The sequence below is a fragment of the Dermacentor variabilis genome, chromosome 8, assembly GCF_050947875.1.
Source record: "Dermacentor variabilis isolate Ectoservices chromosome 8, ASM5094787v1, whole genome shotgun sequence".
NCBI classification, from domain to species: Eukaryota; Metazoa; Arthropoda; class Arachnida; order Ixodida; family Ixodidae; genus Dermacentor; species Dermacentor variabilis.
The window spans coordinates 23,472,993-23,497,284 of record NC_134575.1 but is presented as its reverse complement, the minus strand read 5'-3'; the positions used below and the strand labels follow the sequence as shown (position 1 = coordinate 23,497,284).

Below are 24,292 nucleotides of genomic sequence, written 5' to 3'. Positions count from 1 at the left end.
TCATGTGCAGCTAATTCCGTTACTGTGAGGCACACGAAAGCATCTTAGTCGCTCTTCATCAAATTTTGCTTCACTCTCAACATTTAGTGAACCAATCTTTTGGTGCACGTTGAAGTTCCTGATAGGCGATCAAGTATATTCCGAAGCGCTCCTCTACGGCGTCTCTAATAGCCCCTGCTTTTACTTTCGGACTTCCAACCCCCATCAGTCACGTGGTCACTTAAGGTGCAGCTAATTCCGTTACTGCGAGGCACCAGGAAGGGTCATAGTCGCTCTTCGTCAAATTTCGCTTCACTCTCAACATTTGGGAGTACGCTCTCCAGACCGTGCATGTAACGAAAAAGACAAGGCAACTGCGATTCTCAATAAATATCGTCTTGTTTTATTCTCTTCCGACAGTTCATCGACCAGTGAGAAGCGACGAACAGCCTAATCACTCCAGCTGGTGGAAACAACGCTCTCCCTAGTCTGTACAAGCTGCGCCGCGCCTTCCGGACATTTCGTACAGCCCGCAGCATCGTCGTCTTTCAGACGAACGGCTCGAGGCCCCGCGAAGTGGCCAGTCCTGGCTGAGGTTTGAACAGTCCGAACCTGCGTGGTGGTAAAGGAGAACGTCAGCAAATCTATGCTCTCCCATGTCCTGTGCCCCTCTGAGCAAAGAATAGAGTCGACGTCGGCGCAGCCATCGACACACTTTCGTCGTGGTTTTCCCCTGGTCTCAGAACCACTGCCGCCGTGCCAACTCCCAAAATATCGTGGGAAATTATTCGTTAGAGTTGATAACTTTTGCCCTTACGGACCTGTATAAGTTTTCTGTTCTGATTATTACGTTGCTTTGACTGTCTCTCCATCTATTATTCTTGGACACTGTCTTTTTTGGGACATCTATATTCATCGCTCCTCTCTAGTGTTCCATTTTTTTTCGGCGAATTTGGCCTTTCTGTCTAGACACTCCTAGGTATCTATTGCTTAGGTAAATTGGTACGATATCAAGTGCCTGTACGGACATGTGCTAAACTGTAACTCTTCAAGATATGTTGTTTCACGCTTCAGTATTTAGGATTCCTTAACGTACGAAGTTCATTCTGCGTTGATATGAACACAGCCGCGAAGAAACAAACCATGCTAACCAGGAGACCTGGTGTAACCTACATATGCTGATATAAGAAGGTACTTTCGTCGAACTTTTTTTGGCCAAACGCTCACTCGAAAGCTGGACAAGTAACTTGCGGTTGGCATATTATAACTCAACATGTCATAGTGTCATAAGATATTCGATTAGTCTGGCATTACTCTGAGACTTTTTTCTCGATGCATCTCAGTCTGCACTTGGGAGAGTATTCAATGAGTAGGTAGGTATGGCTGAAGACTCACTGATGTACTGATGTCTTGAGGCGGCAACACAGGTGCTCACAGTCTGCGCTTAGTGGTAGCCGTAGCCGTGGCCATAGCCATGACCGTAGCCGTGGCCGTAGCCGTGACCGACGGCGACGGCAACGGGGGCAGCGACGGCGACGCCGTAGCCATGACCGTATCCACCGTGACCGTAGCCGTGACCGTATCCGTGGCCGTATCCGTGGCCGTATCCGTATCCGCGGGCAGAGAGGGTGACGCCGTGGTTGATGTGGCTGCCGTAGGCGGAGGTCTTGTAGTTGGAGACCTTCACAACAGCGGGGGCGACAGCGTAGTGGCCGTGGCCGTAGCCGTGACCGTAGCCGTGACCGTAGCCGTGGCCGACACCATAGGCGAGTCCGAGACCGTAACCGTGGCCGTGGCCGTAGCCATGACCGTAGCCGTAGCCACCAAGGAAGCCAGCGTTAGCGGCGGCAACAAAGCCCAGAAGGGCGACGACGAACTGCAAAAGAGGGAGCGAAGGCTTACCAAATTGAACAATAATCAGCGGACTCCTTTTGACAGTCTACGATGCGGCATCTGACGATAGTTTTGATAAGCGCAAGTAAATTTCACCGGGTAATAACATTTCGACTAACACACCCGTTCCACCTCCTCCGAATTCATAAAATACCTGCTTCATTCCCGAAGCAGCTTCGATGTAAAGCGAGTACTTAAGCTTCTGCTCCCAAACGATTAGGCAGTGTTTATCGTCTGAACTACCACAAGCCTAAATGCACAAGCCTAAACTGCACAAGCCTAAAACTGCATAAACGCTCATACTGCGGTGGACTTTAAGCCAGGCTTAGTAATGACAAGCTATCGGCTTGCTGAAATACACCGAGTTCCACATCTGGCCTTTCGGCAACGTTCAACAATTCGCTCCTTACAGCTTCGTCCGCAAAAGGGAACCAGAGACCTGCACTAAAAGCGCACACTTACGAGAGCGTTCATGATGAAACTGGTGTTTTGCTGTCTCGCTACGGAAACTGTGACTCTCTTTCGGCACGGGCCCCTGCTTATATAGGGGACCTGCGCACTTGCGCGTGCAAAAAAAAAATGTTCCCCAGTGGTCCAAAAGACCATAAGAGAGAGAGAGAGAGAGCTCAAGATGACAAAATAATAGGCAAGGCGTGGTGGTGTGCACCGATGGCAGCATATCGGTCAGTCATCAGGGCTTTCAATCCCAAAGACAGGCCGTGCTTGTTTCGGCTTACGGGGCCTACAAGAGCCTGTTATCATTTTTTTTCTGTTTCTTCCTACATTGGCCGGCTAATTGGTCCACAACACCCTGCCTTTTGTCTCTCCACGATGCCGATCGGGCGTCGAGGGCGGCCGAGAGCGAGGAATTTTTTGGCCCCGCGCGAGATTTGCGTCCAACTGTGTTGTGTCTGTGCGCGTTTGTGCGCGAACTGTCCAATGCACGCGGCGAAAGAATGCTCGCTCCGAGGCATTTTTCCGCTGACAAAACACACAGACAACGGCCACAGGAACGTGCTTCAGGGCCCACGGGCGGGTATAGGCGCAGGCGGGCAGGCCAAATAACGCTGTGCCACCTTGGGCGTGCCCCCAATCTCCGCGGGCTATGACAGACGCCCGAGCAGGTTCCTTTCTGATCGCGCCGCCTGACGCCGTGCTCGAGGTGATCGGGGTAAACAACGGAAGGCTGCTTGCTCATTTCTGACGCCTCGGCAATGGCGGTGCGAAGAATGAGAAAGCCTTAGTAACTGTTTTGCTGCATGCATCTCGAGAATGCAGATTCACGCAACGAGGCTCGCTGCGCGGAGTCGTGAACGCGGAGAAAGGCGGTTTGATACGGCTCAGCAACAAAACCATCTCACTCCACCGCTACTCTAATAATCCTGCAGGTAGACATCATCGTTTCAAACAGGTGCCTTTCATTCTTCGTCGTGTACGCGCACGCCGTATTGGCGCAGTGGGAAAGGCGTCATGCTACTGGGCACGATGGGGCAGGTTCGACTCCCTGCCTGATTTCGATCATGCGAAAAGTAAAAAGAAACGCTCGTTTACTCAATTTCGATGCGCGTGAAATAATCTCGAGGTGGCCAAAATTAACTCAGCATCTCCCATAGGCTATGCGTCGCTCTAGGACGTTAAATTAAGTAATTTATTCCATAACAAAAAATATATCCTTTTCTCTCTCACACCTATCGCATCCCTTTGCCCCTCCCCCAGTACAGGGTAGCCAACCGGAGGAAATCTCTGGTTAACGTCCCTGTCCTTCCTTTATCTCTCTTTCTCTCTCTCTTTCCATAACAGACAGACAGACAGACAGACAGACAGACAGACAGACAGACAGACAGACAGACAGACAGACAGACAGACAGATATGCGCGTCGGTTCATTGACAGTAAGATTTTAAGCCCCTGCTTTCATTCTTACATGTGGAGGGCTTTCATATAAGTACAATTTGCGCTGCAGGGCAACGTGTCCGAACTAAAATAAAGCCTGTTCCAGAGCTGCGAACACCTAAAAAACGTGCAGAACATCTCTTCACCCAGATGGGAGCGCAACGCCTGTATGTTGAAAGTCTCTTAATACACATTATGCTCCCTTCTGTGTAACCAGAAGTATACTGCTGTTTGCGTGTTTGGCAAGTCACTTTCTTTTTTATTGCGATAACAATTATGCGGACGCTCAAGGCGCATTTCCCGCCGCCGCCGTCGTGCTGTCCTGATATCGACGGCGCATGCGCCGCTCGCGCGTGGAGTATAAGAGCGTCTCTATGAGGGCGTCTGCCGCAAAAAAAAAAACGACAAAAAGAAGGGGACGCACCGTGAACGTTACGCTCAGTCGCCGCTGTGGCGTAGCCAGGAGAGCGTATCCGCTTTCCGCTGCTCGCACAAGCTTTCTGCACGCGTAGAAATAAACAAACTATGGCGTTCCCGCTAAGCTATTGCGTGTACCCACCCGTATGAGCGAAACGGGTAGTAAAGGTCAAGCTAACATTGCCGAATATTAAAGCGAAGCTCTCTGTACCTCTTCTCCCCGACTTTCCGGGCGCTGCTGCTGTGGTCTTGCCCGCGCGCGCGGCTCGGTTTCTTTCAACGCCACCAGATGGCGCTCGGCTCCGCGCATCCCGGCCGGCGGCGCCGCCGCGGCAGCGTTTCGCAGTTTGTGCGTGTGGCACGCGTGCTGTGCTTGCTTTCCTGTGAGACAAAAAGGCTGGTGCTGGGCTGTGGAGGCCGAGTACTGGGCTGTAAACGTAAACATTAGATAGCGTAAACATTACAATCGTCCATGGTCTGAAGAGAGCGCTTGGAGCTGGCGTCCCAACCGCGTGCTCGACGCGTACGCAGAACCAGCACGCAAACATGGGCCAGCAAAATGACTCCAAAGCGTGCACTCAGCATCGAAGAAACCCAATCCCGAAAGAAGTGTTCCGCGGAACAGGAGCGTTTTTGCTACCCAGTGAAATGCGGTGCAGACTGTGAATTCATGTATTATTTATTTAATTTATTTATTTGTTTAGTTACGTGCAGCCCCATAATTCAATGAATGTTTAGGAATTGTGCCATGATGTCATGTATACCATGTGAGGCAACGATAAAGCTCAACCCTCTCACAGATTATGAGCAATGACGCACAACAAGGCCTCAAGCAAACACGTATCCATCTGCGTTCTGTGGACTACGCAGACAGACAGCAGTGGTTCACACAAGGCATCGTTTGACATCAACTCACCACTCTCGTATTGCCCTAACACTGAAGCGATTGTATACACATTCGCCACCAACATCACCGTTAATTATAGTCAATCAAAGCAAACAGCATACAAAGCTTCGCTCACATCGATTCCCACAGTGCGTGGGATCCGCAAATTTTTAATGGTGATAGCAATTATTTGTATACTTCAGGCGCATTTTTGTCGTCGCCGTCGCCGTGATGTTCCGTAAAAAGTCCAAGGACGATAAAATCGCCGCGCGCCGTGTGCTGTATATGCGAGTGAAAGCGTGCGAGGGTAAGCCGGATTTCCCGGCTCGATCTCGTGCACACAACGGAGGAAAGCGGGGAGGAAGCACGCCGTCCTCCATCGAGCGCAAGACTCCGGGGGGAGGGCGGGAGATGGTGGGGGACGCTGTATATTGAAAGCCATCTGCGACGGAAACAGAATCTGCTCTTGCAGTGTGTTTTGGAAGCTTAGTTCGCGTTGATGTGAGACGCAGCACGAAGGTCAATTCGCTCGCTGCTGCTACCGCGCTTCCTCACTCCAGAGATTTGACAGCGAGTTTCCGCGGTCTTCGAGCGGGATGTACTGGTTTGCTTGTGCGCGCGTGACATCATGCCTGTCATTTCATTTAGTATGCCTATATTTAAAACTTTCTACGGCCGATAAAACTACTATTTTTACTTCGTTTAGTTCTCCACGAATTTGCTATCACAATCGATATTCCGCCTTTCAAGCGAAACAGCGACTTTCTTCACTGGGCGCTGACTAACGCTGACGGCTTCCCGTCAATCTCATCTCGTGCCACATCGAGGTGCGACGCTCTTCACCCCATGAGCGTTGTGAGACGCCCGGTACCTGGCAGGGCGCTGTTCCTTCTGCCCAGCCGGCGTTGTTTTGGGTGCGATGCGTCGCGCGCCAACATGTCGCGCCTGATTATAGGTGGAACACCGTCCGAAGAGTCCGAGCGGAACGCCAAACCTTGCTATGACTGTCGATGCCTACCAGATGTTTTAACCCATCATTTCCCTTCGCTTTATCACGGCGTCAATTTTTATCCGCTCTTTGCAAGCAGCACGTTCATGAGCACGGAACAGTTCCGGTCACGCACTTTTGACAGACAAGATAGCAAAGAAAAAAGTCATCGCCCAAGCACTATGTACAAACGGATAACCAGCGAAGCGGAAACGTGCGGCCTCGGTGTTTATCGCTTCGTTAATCCCGACGGTTCATTAAACGACGGCACCGGATCCACGGTGCGCAGTTGATGCTTGCGCTCGGCCGCACAAGCCTGTTCTTTGGCCGGGCTGCACCACCGGCCCGGCTTAGACGAGCTCGTCCCCGGTCCTGCCCGCGGCGTTGCGGATCGAAAGCTGCCTGTTCCTCAGGAGTACGTATGACGCGCGGCCTACCCATTTCGGAGCCGGAGACAAACTGCTGCGCACGCGCTCGGCTGCGACGGAGAGCAACGACGTCACTGCTGGCGCAGCCAATCGTGCGCCTCTCTTTCTCTCTTTTTCTTTGGCGCATGCGCACGTGGTTGCGCCGGAGGGGTTTTCGGCGTACAGGCGAGCGACAAACGAACTGACGGATGAATCGGTTAGCCACATACATCTTCGCTGTGAAAGGAAATATGCTTTGTCCCGTAGTTTACTCTATGTATATACCGCTCAGCTATTGGAACGCGATAGTCGAAGCGCGTGGCTGCCTGCCACATCTTGCGCGATCAGTGGGCGCTGGGGAACACCGAGCTCGCGCATTTTTTTTTTTTGTATCACATGAAAGCAAGTGTGTTTGTTATGCACTGTGAGATTCATACGGGCCCTCAGTAACCATCCAGCGCTCACCGGCAACGCAAGAAGCGCAGGCCGCCATATATGGTCCGAGTATCGCGTTTCAGTCGCTGATCACTGTACGCGTTCTGGATGTGTTCAGATACAAGAAAGGTGCCCCATGAGCCAAGCTCTTTTATATGTAGCTTACCTGTCGTACTCTGCAGTAAGGTTCATTTATCGAACCTTTTATCTGCACAGTGAAACTGGTGCTAGCGGGAGAATTCAATACATATATAAGCTAAAGCAGCTTGTGGTGTTGAAGAGCCGGAAGTCGTTTGGGAACCGTGTGTGTAAACATAGAAAGGTTCTACCATGTGTCCCAGCTTACGCTAGCCAAGCTGTTTAAAGAAAAAAATATACTAAAACACTGTGCGAGATGTGATTATACAACCCACGGTCCTAGGTCATCACAGGTCTGACACCGAACGCCGTTGGTCTTATAATCGTATCTCGCACAGTAATTTTTAAATATTATACTGCGATGGTAACTCTACGGACACGCCAAGCAAATTTTCGCCGTCGCCGCGACGTTCCGTTTATATTTAGGTATATGTATGCTATATAGTGGTGGTTAAAATCGCGACGAAATGCGTTGGCTTCGATTAATAAAGCAAATTCAAATTGTCCGATGGCAAGATTCAAACAGAGGACCCCTAGCACAATAGCTGGTTTTAGTTAGCTTACGTTTACTTCAATTCATACTGTCACTACAGCTACGATTATTACACTTCGTGTAATATTCTAACCTGTTGCTTACGGCATTCGTTGCTTCGCCCTTTAGGTGAAACCATGTGAAACTCTGATATTTTTCCTCCTTTAAAAAGCTTCGCTGACGTTGACACCAACAGTTTTCAAAAATTCATTGCTTTGTGAGATATCTCTTGCAAGACCTTTCTGAAAACCTTTGTAATAGCTCCGATTGTCCAGTGCGTCCTGCCCATGTAATTAAGCAAAATTACAGAAAACCGCAAGAACGCCATAAGTACGCTACGACACTCTGTTCGGCCTGTGTACCTACTAACTGGCCACGACTCTGTTCCTTCTGACCAGCCCGTTCTCTTGAGTCCTGCGTCACCTAAACAGGTTAGACTGTATCGCCAAACCTTGAATCGTTGGGGAGCTTTAGATATAGGGCACCCAATCGGCTTTGCGCCCCCCCAAAAAGGACATTTTAAGAACCCAAAGCGGTCGTCATCTTCCCTGACGACGGAAAGGCCTGGCGAGACAGGTGTCGCACCTCCTTTCGTCCCGAGTTCGCGACCGAACAAAAGGGCGGAGCCCCGTGGCTAGCAGATCTGTAGCGAGAACGAAGGTCACGTATTCTGGGCCATGGCCAACAAACGCGATGGAAACACGCGACGAAAGCGCCTTTAGAGTCCAGTTAGAAAAACCCGTACGCTCAGTACCTCTGGTGTCCAATGACATCCAAGGATCGTATCACGTTTAATTAAGTAAAAACTGTATTATGTAAAGTTTGCGAAGCAGTGCCTTTCTTATTACTTTTTCTAGCTTTTTTAAGGTATGAGGACCCTTTTATGTTGCTGTTGTTAAAAACTTTAATCAAACAAAGGTGTTCGAGGCACGCAGGCCCCTGGGCCCCCGCACAACCATACTCCACTCAAGTGTTTATGTTCCGTAGGTCCATAACACTGGCAGCCCGGCTGGTCGCGATGGTCTGCGTTGCCGGGTCCTCAGAGCGGAGCACTGTCTCCCAGTCCTCCCACGATGTCAGGTGTTCCAGGCCCCGCGGGGGAGGGTCCGCCGGGCAAAGCGAGAGGATGTGGATGGCGGCTGCGAACGGTTCGGGACAGAGGGCGCAGGCGGGGGTGGGGAAAGAGGGACGGTAATGGGATAGGGTGACAGGGGAGGGGAGTGTGTGGGTCTGGAGTCGCCTCCAAAAGGACCCTTTTAAAATACCTGTTTTCTTCAAAAATGCGTTTCTAACTTTCATGGCCTTATGCGATCCCCGCACACCCGTCTACCTTTAGCAACAAAAAATCATGCCGCCATTTTATGCCGTTCAAAATTTAACGGGCTAATTTCTAGCGTGCACCGTACTTGGTGAAACCGAAACTGACAAATTTCAGTTTAACTATTTTACTTTCTTCTTTTTTAAACAGTAATATGTAAGATAAGCGTTATTTTTTGCTCACGTCAATAATAAGTAGTAAAATAAGTTTATACTTTTACGATACTTTGTAAATGCTTTGATTAAAGCTCCTTTAAGGGGCGCTTCGACGGCCTGATTCGGCAAGGTCCAATAGAAACGTCCGCATACCTAAAGCGCTGGGGTTCGAAGCGGATGAAAGCATTTACTCCTGAGCATTCGAGATAAGCAAGAAACGCTTGGAGTATTAGTGGAACAAATGGAGAGCTGAGGTTGACAGAATCGGAATCGTTACGGAAACAGGTAACTAGAATATAGAGACAGAAGTTTTAATGAGCAAAGCGAAAATCAAGGAAGGATAGGCAAAAAGCTAGGGTGCGATAGATGTAGTAAAGCCTAATTAGGTCAAGCAAGCTAGGTGATTATTATATAATCATGCATCAATGGAAAAGTGTTGCGAAATCGTGAATCCTCAAGTTAGGTCTTCTTGATGCTGTCTGCAACTGTAAGGGCAAAAACTTCGCAACTTTAGTGGTCTTGCGGCAAATTGGAATTCAACATGACACATTCAGTGTTACAGCTTGCCACGTGGACAAATGTCTTCTCTTGAAGGAGTATTGCCAGTCGCTTGATGGAGCAAAGCAAGCGAGAAAAAACAATGAGACATGATAAACGGGGAGAGCGCGACAAACAAGAAGCTCAAGGGCAGGGTTGCTACAAGTGTGGAGCATAATAGTTCCCCTGGCACTTTGCTTTCATCTGCATATTGCAAATTATAAAAACTTTCCAGAAGAGGGTTATAGCGCCGAAAAAACACAACACACAGCAAGCGAGACGGGACAGGCCCAATGTGTGTTGTGTTTTTTCGGCGCTATAACCCTCTTCTGGAAACATGCACCAACTAGCCCCCCAACAAGTATTACTCTATAAAAACTTTATTATTGCTTATCTCGAAATGCAAATTTGTTCATTCTTGTGCTACGCCATCCTTGACGCAATTTTGCTCAATGAAGACTTTTTTTCTTGCAATTTTGCAGGCGGTTTATTTCATATGAAGGCGTGCAATGGACTAGGATTACATGTTTTGTTCTTTTCAGATCTGCCCTCCTACCACACATGGTGAGGCACGAATTACGTTTAAGTAAACTATGTGTAGCTTGCAGAATAGACGTGCTGCACGTTTTGCAAGCTTGCATTTTGCATTGTTGAATTTGAGCCTAGCACTTGTGTAAGGTATACGCACTCAAGCTGAAAAGCATTTAGTACATAAGTGTCTGTGGCAGCTGCGTCTTTTCGCTGAACGAACTTCCCTTCGTTAGCTTTGGTAACACCCCTATACTCCGTTTCACACATACAATCTTAGACAAAGGTACACCCTTTGGGGTGTATATCTGCCGCACAACGATAATCGTCATCTGCCTTGCTTGCGTTTCCTTTATTGAAAACGCCGCTCCTGCTACTTTCCTGTCGGGAATGCTATGTCACGCTGATAACGCGCATACCGTTCGTTACTGGGAAGTACCGGGCTCGCAGAGCTAAAGAAAGGAAATGCGGGCAAGACAGATGACGATTATTGTTGTGTGGCAAATATACACCCCAAAGGGTGTAAACTTTCTTTGCAGTGTGTTGGCAAAGCTGCGAAAGCGATGCAAATAGTCCGGCCATCTAAGTCTCACTTCAGGAGTTTTGTAGCGCAGTTGCTTTTGATCTCCGATGCGTTTTGAAAGAATAAATTACTTCAAAGATTACAGCTACATCTTGCAGACGCAAATTCACGTGAAATTACGCCTTATGTACACTTTTGTGTTACCAGTATATGTCGTACTATGTTTTGGTCCCGAGTGTCGATGATGCGTTGTGTTCGTTGGTCGCAAGAACATGTCACTCCGCTCGCTTGGTGGTAAATAGTTTGAGACCTTCGGCGCCTTTCATGTAATGAATAAGTCATGCTTGGCGACTTTAAGCTACGACACTTAATTTTGCACCGAATTACAAACGCGTGCCCGTATCTTTATTTTGTACGTTGTTTCTTTTTTTTTTGGGGGGGGGGGGGGGGTCGCGGATGTAAACAGTGAGATAAGTCTCTCCAGCCTCCTTAGCGCTGGCTGCTGTGCTTGAAACGGAGTGTATGAAGTAAACGCTTTTTCCGAGCGCAAGCTTTAAAGGTCGAGCATTGTGGATAGCTTTCACGTGACATCACGGACCAAGCTTATCACCATACCGGTGCACCAGCATGGCGGCTGCGATGACGTCAATGCAAGTCAGGAATGCACAGCAGTGCGCTGACAGTCGGTGAAGGCCTGACGGCCGCATACAGTTCCTACGACAGTCATTTGTCACTGTTACACATCAAGAGAACAGTCACAAAGTTGTTGTCTGTCTCTTTTATCGCCATTTTCTTTTTGCTTTTAGATAGCCGCTGACTCCACAATCACGATACAGCGCCTAAATTCCTCGAACGTGCAAGAAATCATAAATTATAACATCTGTTATAGTGGCGAATTCAGAAACTTCGCCAAATGTGTTCGCGTATGTTTTTCTTTCTTTTTTTCTTTTTTTCTACGAGCGTGCAACTTCCGTACCTCGCAAAATTTGGCGGGCGGAGGGGGGCGTGTCTACGTCATATCGCACCAAAACGCCAGTGCCGATCAATGGAGCTGAAGCGCGAATTTTAGAAACAGAAGCTCTGACCTTCGGGTTCTTTCGTTCTTCTGTTAACAGTGCACCTGTTACCCCTCAGGGCTGCTGAGCACGAGGTCGCGGGATCGAATCCCGGCCACGGCGGCCGCATTTCGATGGGGGCGAAATGCGAAAACACCCGTGTGCTTAGATTTAGGTGCACGTTAAAGAACCCCAGGTGGTCAAAATTTCCGGAGTCCTCCACTACGGCGTGCCTCATAATCAGAAAGTGGTTTTGGTACGTAAAACCACAAATATTATTATTATTATTATTATTATTATATTATGTTACCCCACAATTATCGAAAATGGGATCTTATAATACTTAGTCAGTCTAAACTGGTTTAGGTATTTTTTCTCCTTAGTGTCCCTTTAAGATATCTTACGGCACAATTGTAATGGGCTGACTATGCAGGTGAAATCATTTGATAAATGTCGCACTACCCTCGCGTACAACTTTCTGCAATGTCTAACTGATCCAAGTATCGTCCGGCAGCGTTCGACTCATCGTTACCTGGAACGGATAGCGAATCAGAGTACATAGCTTGCAAGTGCGATGGTTTCGCATTTGCCCATCCGCGGAAGGGAGAAGCAGGAGAATAAGTGAAATTTAAGGCTCGGGCGTCGTGTTTTCTTGTGTCTCGCTGTTGTAAATGTGATGTTTATGCCTTCTCCTTGGCCCAGCTTATGAACTAACGCAGATGACAATGCGGGACATTTGTTTTTCATAGCGCGCTTGATTGCGCGCGCTTTGCCTTTATTGCCGCGGAGAGATGTCCTCGGACACATAGAATGTTGTAGCTAAGTTACGTTTGTACAACTTGCGAGGTCCCCGATAGCCAGATTCAATAATAATATTTGGGGTTTTACGTGCCAAAACCACTTTCTGATTATGAAGCACGCCGTAGTGGAGGACTCCGGAAATTTTGACCAAATGGGGTTCTTTAACGTGCACCTAAATCTAAGCACACGGGTGTTTTCGCATTTCTCCCCCATCGAAATGCGGCCGCCGTGGCCGCGATTCGATCCCCCGACCTCGTGCTCAGCAGCCCAACACCATAGCCACTGAGCAACCACGGCGGGTAGCCAGATTCACAACAATGCGAAGCGTGCCTAAGCGAATAAATGTTATCCTATGTAGAAATAAAGAAAAAGAAGGGGGTTGGTGAAAGTTCGTGTTGAGTGACCCGTGACAGGCGCTCTTCCCTGCTTTCTTTCTTTTTTTTTTTTTCCTGGAGACTCGCGAACAGGCTCTGCATTCTCCCTCATACTCGGGAAATAAACGAGCTACGCACTGGCTGCCTCGGGCGAACTGGCAGAGACCGTGAAAGGACGGAAGAACAAGCTCTGGAAAACGGAGGACAAGAATAAACGGGGGGAAGGGCGGACGGGGGGGTAGGAGACATTTCTAATCGGCGCAACAGCGGCGCGGGCTTCCTATGCAGGAAGGCCAGCCTTCACGAAGTGGCGACCGCTCCCTTGATTCTTTCGGCCGGACGGTGCCCCGAGCAAGGTCGGGCGGGGACCTTCGTTATATCACACATAGCTGCCCCCCTCCCCCGCCCGCGGGACACACATACGTCGGCGCACAGGCGCCGAGGTCCTCCTCCTCTCCACCGCGTCGTTGCCGTCCGCGTCGGAGAGACGCTGCCGACGTCGTTGAATTATCTCGGATAACGCGGCGTGTCACGAACGGGGCGACGCTTTGTCAACGTGGGTGCATTACCTACATCCGCCGCAGTTTTCTAACGCGACAGCGTTAAGGGGCCCGTGTCGTAGAAAATCCGGCATCCGGCGTTGGATGCCATTTCGACAAAAAAGATTTTCCATCCATCCGCACCCAAGCCCACCACGTTACGCAAGAAATTTGCTGAGCTAATTGAATTTCATCAAGCTAATGCCCATGGAAAAATCGTAAACTACGACTTGCGCACAACCTGCAGACACGATAGCTCTCGGATTGGAATTTGACTGTACGAGAAAGCGTAATTCGGTTACGCGAAAACTCAAAGAAACCCCTTCACAAACACAGACCGGCCGCGGCGTCTGTGTTTGTGGCGGAGGGGGGGGGGGGGGAGGTGCTGTACACTGAAACAAGAAAATAATGCGAAAAGCCAAGTAGGCAGAAAAGCAAAGAAATATTTCTATTGCAGACATATTTCATTCCATTTATTTTTACCTTAAGGGCTCGAAGGCATTCAAACATTTAAGGCATATATATATATATATATATATATATATATATATATATATATAAACAAATAGCTGTATTATGCTAAGGCGAGGCACTGAAATCATTATTAAATTTTGACTAACACAATAACTAACGCGCGAAATTACTGAGGCTGATGACATCGCAAAATGCGGTACGGTGTGCGTGAGGGCTCTCCTTATCTTTATCGGGCAAGGAACTTGGCTTTCCAAAACGGTGGGCACGTGCTCCAAGAATTGCAGTCGTGTGTTTCTTGTAAGGTTGCTTACATTGTTGTGTCACGTCTGCTATGAGCGGCCCCATAATGTGCAGTAGGGTCATGGAATGAAACAACCACTTAGAAGTTAGCGCTCATCCTGTCATTTGTCCCTATCCATTCATACGGAAACTGAGTTGCGCTAAAGCGAGACAAGAATATGGTGTACTAATCCCAAGAAAACACTACAATGCAGTAGTGCCACGCTTCCCTCTTTCAGCGTGCTTCTGATGATGTGGAGGATTTTTGCTAGCTGTGCTGGCTTTGACCGGGACATTATGCTACATCACTGCTATCCTCGTCGTCATCATCACTCCGGAAAACAAAAAAAAAACAATTATGTGTTAGACAGGATTTTCTGCACTCTTTTGTCTCCGTAGTAGAAATCGTCATCCCCTGTAGGAAGTCGTCATCCTGTCAGCTGTGATTAATTGGTCCATGCAGCCGATATACGATGTACGACCGCTCGATTGGCTCAAAACACCGCCACTGCAGAACTTTTAGACAGTTCGCAGAATAGCACCCCGTATCTTCAGAGCCGGCCTCAAATTAAAGCATGTGTTATCTCCATAAAAACGTGTGGTCGTCACCTTTTGGTTACACTTCGCGCGGGCCTGCTGAAACAACAGCAAAATGTTTCATGGCACCTGTTAATTTTTTTCCAAATTAAAAGACATTTGCTGCCGGTAAATTCCTTTCTTGTTACTCAGTCCTGGCTACACATTGCTTAATCCGTGAGCGTATGTTTTGCCATGAACTTAGCCATGGCCCTGTCACTAACTTCAGCGTTGCCGAAAAGGGTAGAGGCACAATGCACACGCGTATAAATGAATTCATCAGCCCTGCCATTCTGTGCAAAAAATTGGAGGACGCTTAAGCTTCGCCTTCAAGAGTGGAACGCGACAGCATTCCCATCGAACCGCCAAGGGGTGTAAGACAATGGCTACGGCGCAGCGACTACGCGCCCCGTATCGGACGCGGTGAGCGTCGAGCAACGCAGCGTTCGGCGCGACAACGAAATGTGCGCCTGAGCAAGCGACGCACGCCTGAGCATTAGAAACAGCTCGTTTCTAAGGCAACACCGCGTTCACTAGAGGCGCTTTTGTACCCCTTTGAAGCATCGAACTCGTGGCTCAGTGGTACCCTCGAAGAGCACTGAGGGTACCACTGAGCCACGAGTTCGATGCTTCAAAGGGGTACCTAAGGGAAGTCGTTGACAGTGTCCGTTTTCTGTCCGTACGTTTTTCTAATGATTATCTCTTTTCGGTGTCGCGGAAGAAATTGTACAGGGATGTAGTTGACATGATTATGCCGGTTCCGATGTACAGAGCCATAAACAGTGGAGGACAGGGAAACGACGTGTTAAAGCGTGTTAAGAAAATGCAGGTGCAGCCAAGCACTAAATCCTTCTTCTTTAAGTTGCATACCGGAACTTTGCCGGTACGGGCCTTTTTACAAGAGAAGGGTTTTTATTTACCATGGGGAGCAAACTGCCTTATATGTAAACAATTAGAAACAATTGACCATGTTTTTTTGCATTGTTGGGCAGGGGTTTTCTTTTGGGACGTTCTTCAAAGAACACTACAGAAAGAATTGCCTTTAAGCCCATTAGGTATTAGATTTTTGACGGTAGAAAATGAGGATGGCATGCCATTGGACTTAATCATGCTAATGGGCCTCCACTGTTTATGGAGGGCTCGAATGGCCGGTTTCTTTTGTGAGCCTGACAGCCGGCCTGCACGGCTGCTCTTCCGGGAAGTTATTTCCAAGTTCATTGATGTAATTAAAGAACAAGAATGTCCTCCGGATTGGCTGGCGAGGATTGAGCCCCTCGCCACATTAAAGGAATTTTAAACTTGACATGGCCAGCCACAATGTGACTGACCGCACAATATGCATGCGCACAAAGTTGAATGTGTGTGAGTGTATATTTATGTATCGCTTACCTTATTTCAAGAAATGATGCCCTTTTTGTTAGCTTGGTGAAACTTCCGGCAATAAAGAAAAAAAAAAAACTCGTGGCTCAGTGGTAACGTCTCCGTCTCACACTCAGAAGATCCTGGTTCGATTCCCACCCATCCCATCTTGCAAGTTCTTTTTTATTCATGAAGTGCCTGCTGGGATTTATCGCTCACGGCCAACGCCGCCGACACCGACACTGACGCCGACGACACCGGCTTTTCTGCGACACGAACTCCTTAAGAGGAAGCTTTAGCTCGGGTGCGCCTATCTAAATACATGTAAAAGGAGAATTCTTTTTTCTCGGCAACCACTGCACCAAATTTGACGAGGTTTGTTGCATTTAAAAGACAAACCTAAAATCTAGTGACTGTTGGTTTCGAATTTTTCAATTAGGTCGTCAATTTTTCATCATAAATTGGCAAAAATCGAAAATTTTCAAAAAACGAGACTATCAAGTTTACAACTCTGTAACTTAACCACTAAAAATGATAATACAATTCTGTGAATTGCATCTAATAGTACATCTAAAGCGGACAAAATTGATATGTTACACATGAATATAAAAACATTTAATCATAGGAAAATACAACTTTAGCAAAACCGTTGTAACCAACATAACAAATTTACGTAAGATGTAAAATGACATATTGAATTTGTCCGCTTTGAATGATCTAATGGATGCCGTTTACAGAACCGCGATATCAGTTCTTGATGCAGAGCTATGAATTTGTAAACTTCGTGCTTCTATTTTTTTCGAACGGTCAAATATTTGAAAATCATTTTAAGAAAATTCAAGCCCTAAATCGAAATTTGGCTTCCAACAGTCACTATAATTTAACTTTCTCTTTCAAATGCAACAAATTTCATCAAAATCTGTCCAGGGGTTATCTCATAAAAACGTTGTTGCGTTTTACATGTATTTGAATAGGCCGCGTCGGAGTTGGGCCCGAGCTAAAACTTCCTCTTAACGCTGTCGCGTTAAAATAGAGGCGCTCAATACGCGACCGGCCCATACCTCAGCTCCTTAAGAGGAAGCTTTAGCTCGGACCCAACTCAGACGCGGCCTATTCAAATGCATGTAAAAACGCAAAAACGTTTTTCTGAGATAACCCCTGGACCGATTTTAATGAAATTTGTTACATATGAGAGGGCAAGTGAAATTCTAGTGACTGTTGGTCGTGGAATTTCTATTTATGTCCTGAATTTTGTTAAAAAAACTTTCGAAAATTCGAAAGTTTGAAAAAAATGGAAGCACGAAGTTTACAAATTCATAACTCTGCATCAAGAGCAGATATCGCGGTTCTGTAAACGAGATCCATCAGATCATTGAAAGCGGACAAATTCGATACGTCATTTTATATCTTACGTGAATTTGTTACGTTGTTTACAAGGGTTCTGCAAAACCTATATTTTCATTTTACTATATTTTTTGACATTCATGTGTAACCTATCAATTTTGTCCGCTTTAGATGTACTATTAGATGCAATTCACGGAATTGTATTATCAATTTTCGTTGCTGAGTTACAGAGTTGTAAACTTGATAGCTTCGTTTTTTGAAAATTTTCGAGTTTCGCCAATTTTTAATATAATATTGACGACCTAAATCAGAAATCTGAAACCAACAGTCACTAGATTTTAAGTTTTTCTTTTAAACGCAATAAACCTCGTCAAATTTTGTGCAGTGGTTGCCGAGAAAAACGAATTCTGCTTTTACATGTATTTAGATAGGAGCACCCGAGCTAAAGCTTCCTCTTAAAAACTGCCGATAAGGTCGCCTAGGCGACTGTGACGTAACCACAAAACACCACGCCCACTGGTGGTAACAGTGTGTAAGGACGCAGGCGGCCGTTAAACAGCCTCGACACGAGCGACGATGAGCGTTGGCTGGGGCGCAGTCAGAGGAGTGCACGCAACAAAACACGTTTGTTTGTACTTTTGCATTGAGCATACTTCCGAGTTAATTAGCTGACTGAAACCTGGAAGGACTAGCGTGTTATTTTAGCGGACGAACACAGGGCTGTCCATCTGCCTCCCAAGGAAGCCCATGTATTGACAGCAGACGGGTATTCCCCAATATTTACAACCTCACTGTGAACTATGCGTAATTATGAAGAAGTATATAAAACTCGGCGTAATCTTATAGAATCGTCTTCGTGGCTAATTGTCATATAATTTGTCTTGTGATAATTTCGAAAAAGAAACAAAGTTACAGCCGTTTTCTTCAACCATAGTCTCTTCGTAGACGGCCATGTATTGACAGCAGAAGGAAATTCTGTAACGTTTACAACTTCAATGTTAACTATATTACAAGTAAATGAAACTCGGCTGACGAACGGACGACTGATTAAGTCGTCTTAGTGGCCAATTTAAGTGTCACTGTTTCCAAGGTACCTTCGTTAGATTGAGAGATACAGAGCATTCGCGAGAGACTGGAGACAATTTTATTTTTTCGTGTCGACGAGGCGCGTAGACGGACGGACATCGACCACCGCCGGAAGGTGCTCGCTGTAGAACATTTATCTCACGAAACAATTTTAATTATGACAAACGAACATCAAAGTAAACTCACACAGCGGAAGTCCTATACATACAAAAGAAATTAATAAAAACTAGCTATACACATCAAAAACCAAGTATAGCGTTCGGCTATATATTGGTCCTCCGTTCAACTAAACAAGTAGCACGAAGTCACCAGAAACCGAACGTTCTGACCGCCACCAGCCGTGTCGGAGTTCGGCCCGGCGTGCCACATGATATTGGCCTGCGTGGTTACGGCGTAACGTGTGTGTTGACGTCCGTTGCGAGCATACAGTTTCTCAACAAATTACCTAGAGGGAAATGTGGTGCTGCTGCGCTGTGGTATGTATGGGAGTGCCGGTATATTGTGACTTCGGATTGGTATCGTTCTCGGAGAGCCAAGATACCTTGCAGATGCGCCTGGCAAGCACCGTTTCGTCTGCCCCAATGATTCATTTTCTGCTAAAACGGCACGTAAAACGCTGTTTTTCCTTTATTATTATACAAAAACATGTTTTGTTTAACTAAGAGAATTTCTTATTGCATGTACAATTATATGAAACGGAAAAAGTATCAGCGGGCCGCTAAAGTTGGAGGACAGAAGACAAGATTCGCGCTCGCTTTGGAACAGCTTGTCGTCTGTTCTTGCTTTTCTTCGCTTGGTTATGCATTGTGGGTGAGTAAACTTGACCGGATGTAATATGCGTGAATGGAAATGTTTTGTGAAGATTTTACTTTAAGAACGCGTTATTTGTGCAGCCATATCCACGTTTCAGACGAAGCCTCTTACAACACCAGCCAACACAAGCGTCGCAGACACATACACCGTCATTCCCATGACGGCACAGCACCCCTTAGGAAACTCCCATAGAGGGCGGCGCCAGATTTCCCTCTAAGTGTTATAGTGAGAAACTCTATGGTTGCGAGCGACGGGGTTGTGGTCCTCTTCCGAGTGGCGCAGGACGGGGGTCTGGACCAGTCGGGCGTTGTGCACTGCTGACGCGGCCAGGCGATTGCCTACGTGTCACTAGACGGTGACAGAAAACGGGAAGAAAGGGGGTTAACCGAGGGGCCCGATTCTTATTAGTCATATCACAAGAAGTCAACAAACACTGGCACCAAGGACAACATATGGGAAATTACTTGTGCTTAATAAATGAAGTAAAGAAACGATAAATTAATGGAAATGAAATTCGATGAAAAAAGCAACTTGCTACAAGTGGAGAACGATCCCACGGCCTTCGCAGGTTACGCTAGAGTGGGACTGGACCGGGGGCCATGAAGCACTGTCATGATCACGTCGCCGGGGTTCAGGAGCTGGACCTATCGCCGGCCAACTCTCAGACGTCCCCCCTCTCCAGTCCGCAATCCTCGAAGCTGCCGCTTCCCGTCTCCAGAGGACCAGAGCCCAGCTGGAGATCCGTCTGCCCTGCTCCTCGTCCAGGTCAGCAGTTTTGTTTGGTTTGGTCTGGTGTTTATACGGATATAGCTCAACCCACTACGCGGGATCGGTCATGAATCGTGCGACAGTAGGTAAGAAGGGAATAATACTTGGATAAAATTTTGTAAATTACAAATGATATTAAATGTATTTATTTATTGATACTGCAATCCCGATATCGGGATTATCGCAGGGTGGGAAAAAGAACTAAGCACGTTCACAAAACAGGCAAAGCGTACACAAGAAGAAATAAGGGTGCAGGTTGAAGCTCTGCAGCCACCATTAGGAATACAACATTTGAGCGAGATGTCAAACAGTAGAAATAAAGTATACAATAGAACAACAAACTGACAAAAATGCAGTAACACACACTAGGTAATATGTTGTGCGAACCACGTCAGCGACGGTTGCGACACTTCATTGTCGGCGAGGTTATTCCAATCGGTTATAGTTCGCGGAAGGAATGAGTACTTAAAGCAGTTATTACGGGTGCGAAAAGGCGTTACAGTTAGATGATGTCGTTGACGAGTCGCATACCCAGACGAAAAATGAAGTGAATTGGTGAGTTCATTTCTGTAGTGTCCTTTAATCAATTGGTACGTGAATTTAAGTCGTGCAGAACGATTTCTCTCAGCTATGGTCGGCAGGCCGGCTTTGATTAAAAGATGTGTTGCGGATGTACGTCGGTAACTGTTGTATACGTATCTTCTGTCTACTTATGTCTACTTCATGTTAGCCTTAGTGAATGGGTCCCAAATGATAGCCGCATAAATGAATACGATACCAGCTCATCTCCTTCTTGGTTTCCTCTTTCTTCTTTTTATTTTTCACTCGCACTTCAGGTGCTTCTTGCATCGAGTGACCACTCTCCTTTTCGCCGAACGGCGTCATTGTCTTCTTACATATGCGCACGTGCTTTGCCGGTGACTCATCACATGGGTCCCCAGGTGAAGTTTTTTTTTCACACACACAAAAAAAAGAAAGCCGCTCATCGCACACCTCAGACTGGTAACACCAAGTTCGCAAGCCATGGTCACAACTCTGTGCGTAAGCGCTCACTCTCCATATATCACCTCACGGCACCAAACGTCTAATCTCCTATATATATATATATATATATATATATATATATATATATATACACGTTACACATCTTTCAGTCTCACTCCTATACCTGGACCCGCCGTGGTTGAGTAGTGGCAATGGTGTTGGGCTGCTATAGGCACGAAGTCGCGGGATCGAATCCCGGCCACGGCGGCCGCATTTCGATGGGGGCGAAACGCGAAAACACCCGTGTACTTAGATCTAGTTGCACGTTAAAGAGCCTCAGGTGGACGAAACTTTCCGCAGTCCCCACTACGGCGCGCCTAACAGTCAGATCCTGGCTCTGGCAGTTAATACTCCACAATATAATTTTGTTTAATAACGCATGGCAGGAGTCCACTTGTCGCACAAATAGCCAATCAATAAAGCTCGAAAGCTTAACCTCCAAATTTCGCTATGTGTACGTGTTTGTTGTCTACACATATTTTTTTTTCTTCTTCCAGGAAGTATACTGGTTAGATCTGCAACATGCACGATTCCACAAACATCTCTTTAGTTAGTGTGGTAATAGTGCGCCTGATTCCTCTGTGTCCAATACTGGCATTCTCATGATGGTCCTTTAATACATTTTGCCGATGCTTGACCGGAGCAGCTACCAGGCACTAGAATTCTGTGAAACATCCAACAGAAGGAAGCATACCACAGAACAATGTAGAGTGCGCCCGAAAGGTGGAGTTGCAGCTCTGGTAGCGTCGGACCAAGGGTACGAAAAAATTGCTGGGGAAACCAGGAACTCCGAGGTCGCTAGTGGAGCAAGACCCCACTCTTCTACTAATAAGTAAATGGCAAGCGACAGTGTCATCTGGCTCGCAGTCTCTCAAAGCCAGCAATCTCTGTCCGCGAAAGCTCATGCAGAGCTTTCAAGCTAAAGCATTGTGTTATCGCCAAGTAGTTGTGTGGCCTTCGCTTGTCGGTTCCCCTTCGGATTTACTGAAACAACAGCAACATGTTTTATGACGCCTCACCTAAAAAAAAGTGATGTCAATTCTCCAAATCAAAAGACATTTGCTGCCGGCAAATTCCTTCCTTGTTGTCAGTCCTGGCTTCAGGTACTTAATCAACGAGCGTGTGCTTTTCCATGAACATTGCAGTAAGCCGGAGTAGCTATGTTGGTTGTTCGCGTAGTCATGTAGTTGCGGTAGCACATCCAATGATCTCTTTATATAAACCGTTTTTGATAATAATGTATCTGATTTTAGTTGTGTCACCCTCCAACAGAAAAGAAAATACGGGCAGATCCCCCACGCTGTGGGAATTGATGTTATGTGAAGCAGTGTGCGGGGAGCGCCTACCAAATTAACGAAACGACCAAGACGTAGGCGGCCGTTTCATGACCTACCAGTTATGTCTGTTATACACTCTTGTAATGCTATGCCAATCTTGATGCATGCGAAGACGTAGGCGGCTGTTTCGTGACCTACATGGCACGCATGCCATGACCTATCATTTATGTTTGCGTAATAGTTCTGCTGAAACTCGCAAGGTGGAGACAAGTTATCAATGAAGGGAAAATGAGACATCCACCCAATCGTAGCAACTGCCACAAAGAAACCTACACGGGTTCCTTGGAAGAAAAGCGTCCCAATGGAAAAAAATTCATCCTGGTCTGGGACTTGAACCCGGGACCACCGCCTTTCCGGGGCAGCCGCTCTACCATCTGAGCTAACCACGCGGCTAGCAGATGGCAGGACGAAGTCGAATTCATCAGCAACTCGAAGCAAAGGCAAGTGTTTGGCGTAATAGTTCTGCGGAAACTCGCAAGTAGTAGGAATTCGTAGTAGTAGTAATTAATTATCAATTTTTAATACAAAATTCGCAGTTCCGCCCGAAAGGTGAAGCACCGATTGCGACAGCAAATTAGTAGATAGCTGTACGAAGTAAGGATTTAAGTTTTACCGGCCGTATAAATTTCTAAACATTCGCATACTTAACTAAATTAGCAATGATAGAATGTGTAAGCGTGTCTCAACGAATACGTAGAAAGAAACAGACACACAGAGACAGCGCTGTCATTGTGTGTCTGCTTATTTCTACGTCCTTGATCAGTCGCGCTTACACATTCTATCATGGATTCAAAGCAACTAGCCCGCCAACGTGTTTTAGCTTAATTACCCAGAACGGTGTCACGCGCGCACAGGTAAACATGAACACACCTCGCTCGATGAGCGCGGAAACTCGCTGCCAATACTCTGGAGTGGGGAATCGCGGAAGCAGCAAGCTAATTAACCGTCATGCATCTCTCGCTTGAACGCGAGCGAAACGTCGAAAGCACAGCGCATACGAAGCTACTGGCACTACGCGCACTCTGCAAACATCGCAGATCGCTTTGAAGATGCGGCCCAGTTTGGCCGCGTCGCATATCGCCGGCAAAGCGTCCGTACGGCGTCCGCCAAAGGCATCTACTGCGGCGTCCGCGATTCGCGTGGCCAATGCCGCAGAAGACGCAGCGGTTGTCTTCATTCTCTACGGAGCGGCGGGCAGCCGCTGAAAAAAACTGGCAGTGGCTTAGCTCGGCTATGCCAGGATATACGTAGCGAAAGCTAAGGCATAACATGGTTAGCCTTGGTTAATATTGATTGCAAGTCCAGGTTAGTCCGGTTGTCTAGCTATGTTGCGGCGTTTGGCCAGTCATTCGGCACGCTGTTCGTCCGTTTCCTGGACGATTCGTTTCCTCTTAATCTCGTTCCGATGTCGATTCCAGGCCTCCCCCTGCTTACAGAATTGTCGCCGTCCGTACTGCCGCCTCAATTGCGGTTGCGGCGCAGGTGAGCTCTCCTTTTCAATCCTCCGACATGTTATCAGGCATGCGACCCAGCTGGCGAAGCGAGCGGATGCGAGCGCAACGACGAGGAACGCGGTGTGACGTCATAACAAACGGCGACGGCGGAAAGGCGCGGCGCTGCGCAGCGGCGGAACACCTGTGGTATGGTGTACTGGAATAGGGTAGTGTGTCGTCCGGAGGCGAAAACGTGGCTCTTTTTGCGATGACGGCGGGGAGTGCTGGAGCACGCCGGTCTACTGCAGCACCATCTGTCTCTGCAGCCTAGAGTGATTGTGGCAAGAGGAAAAACAATGGCGCAACACCGGACCTCCGGGAT

At 47.4% G+C, this 24,292-nt stretch overlaps 1 protein-coding gene across 1 annotated transcript; it reads right to left on the bottom strand.

Annotated features, from left to right (window-relative positions):
• Window positions 1–377: 377 nt before the first annotated feature.
• LOC142591321 (uncharacterized) lies at window positions 378–14,216 on the bottom strand. The gene is made up of 4 exons (XM_075703647.1): window positions 14,183–14,216; window positions 8,564–8,706; window positions 1,375–1,855; window positions 378–591 (listed from the first exon to the last, which is right to left on the bottom strand). Exons 1-3 carry the CDS (start codon window positions 14,214–14,216, stop codon window positions 1,424–1,426), a joined length of 609 nt encoding a protein of 202 aa, XP_075559762.1. The 3' UTR covers window positions 378–591; window positions 1,375–1,423.
• Window positions 14,217–24,292: the final 10,076 nt, after the last annotated feature.

Coding starts and splice junctions, on each gene's coding strand:
- LOC142591321 (XM_075703647.1), bottom strand. CDS start 14,216: ATGGGGCCGCTCATAGCAGACGTGACACAACAAT. Junction 8,707..14,182: donor AGCAGACGTGACACAACAAT/GTAAGCAACCTT, acceptor AACCGTTCGCAG/CCGCCATCCACATCCTCTCG. Junction 1,856..8,563: donor CGACCAGCCGGGCTGCCAGT/GTTATGGACCTA, acceptor CCTCTTTTGCAG/TTCGTCGTCGCCCTTCTGGG.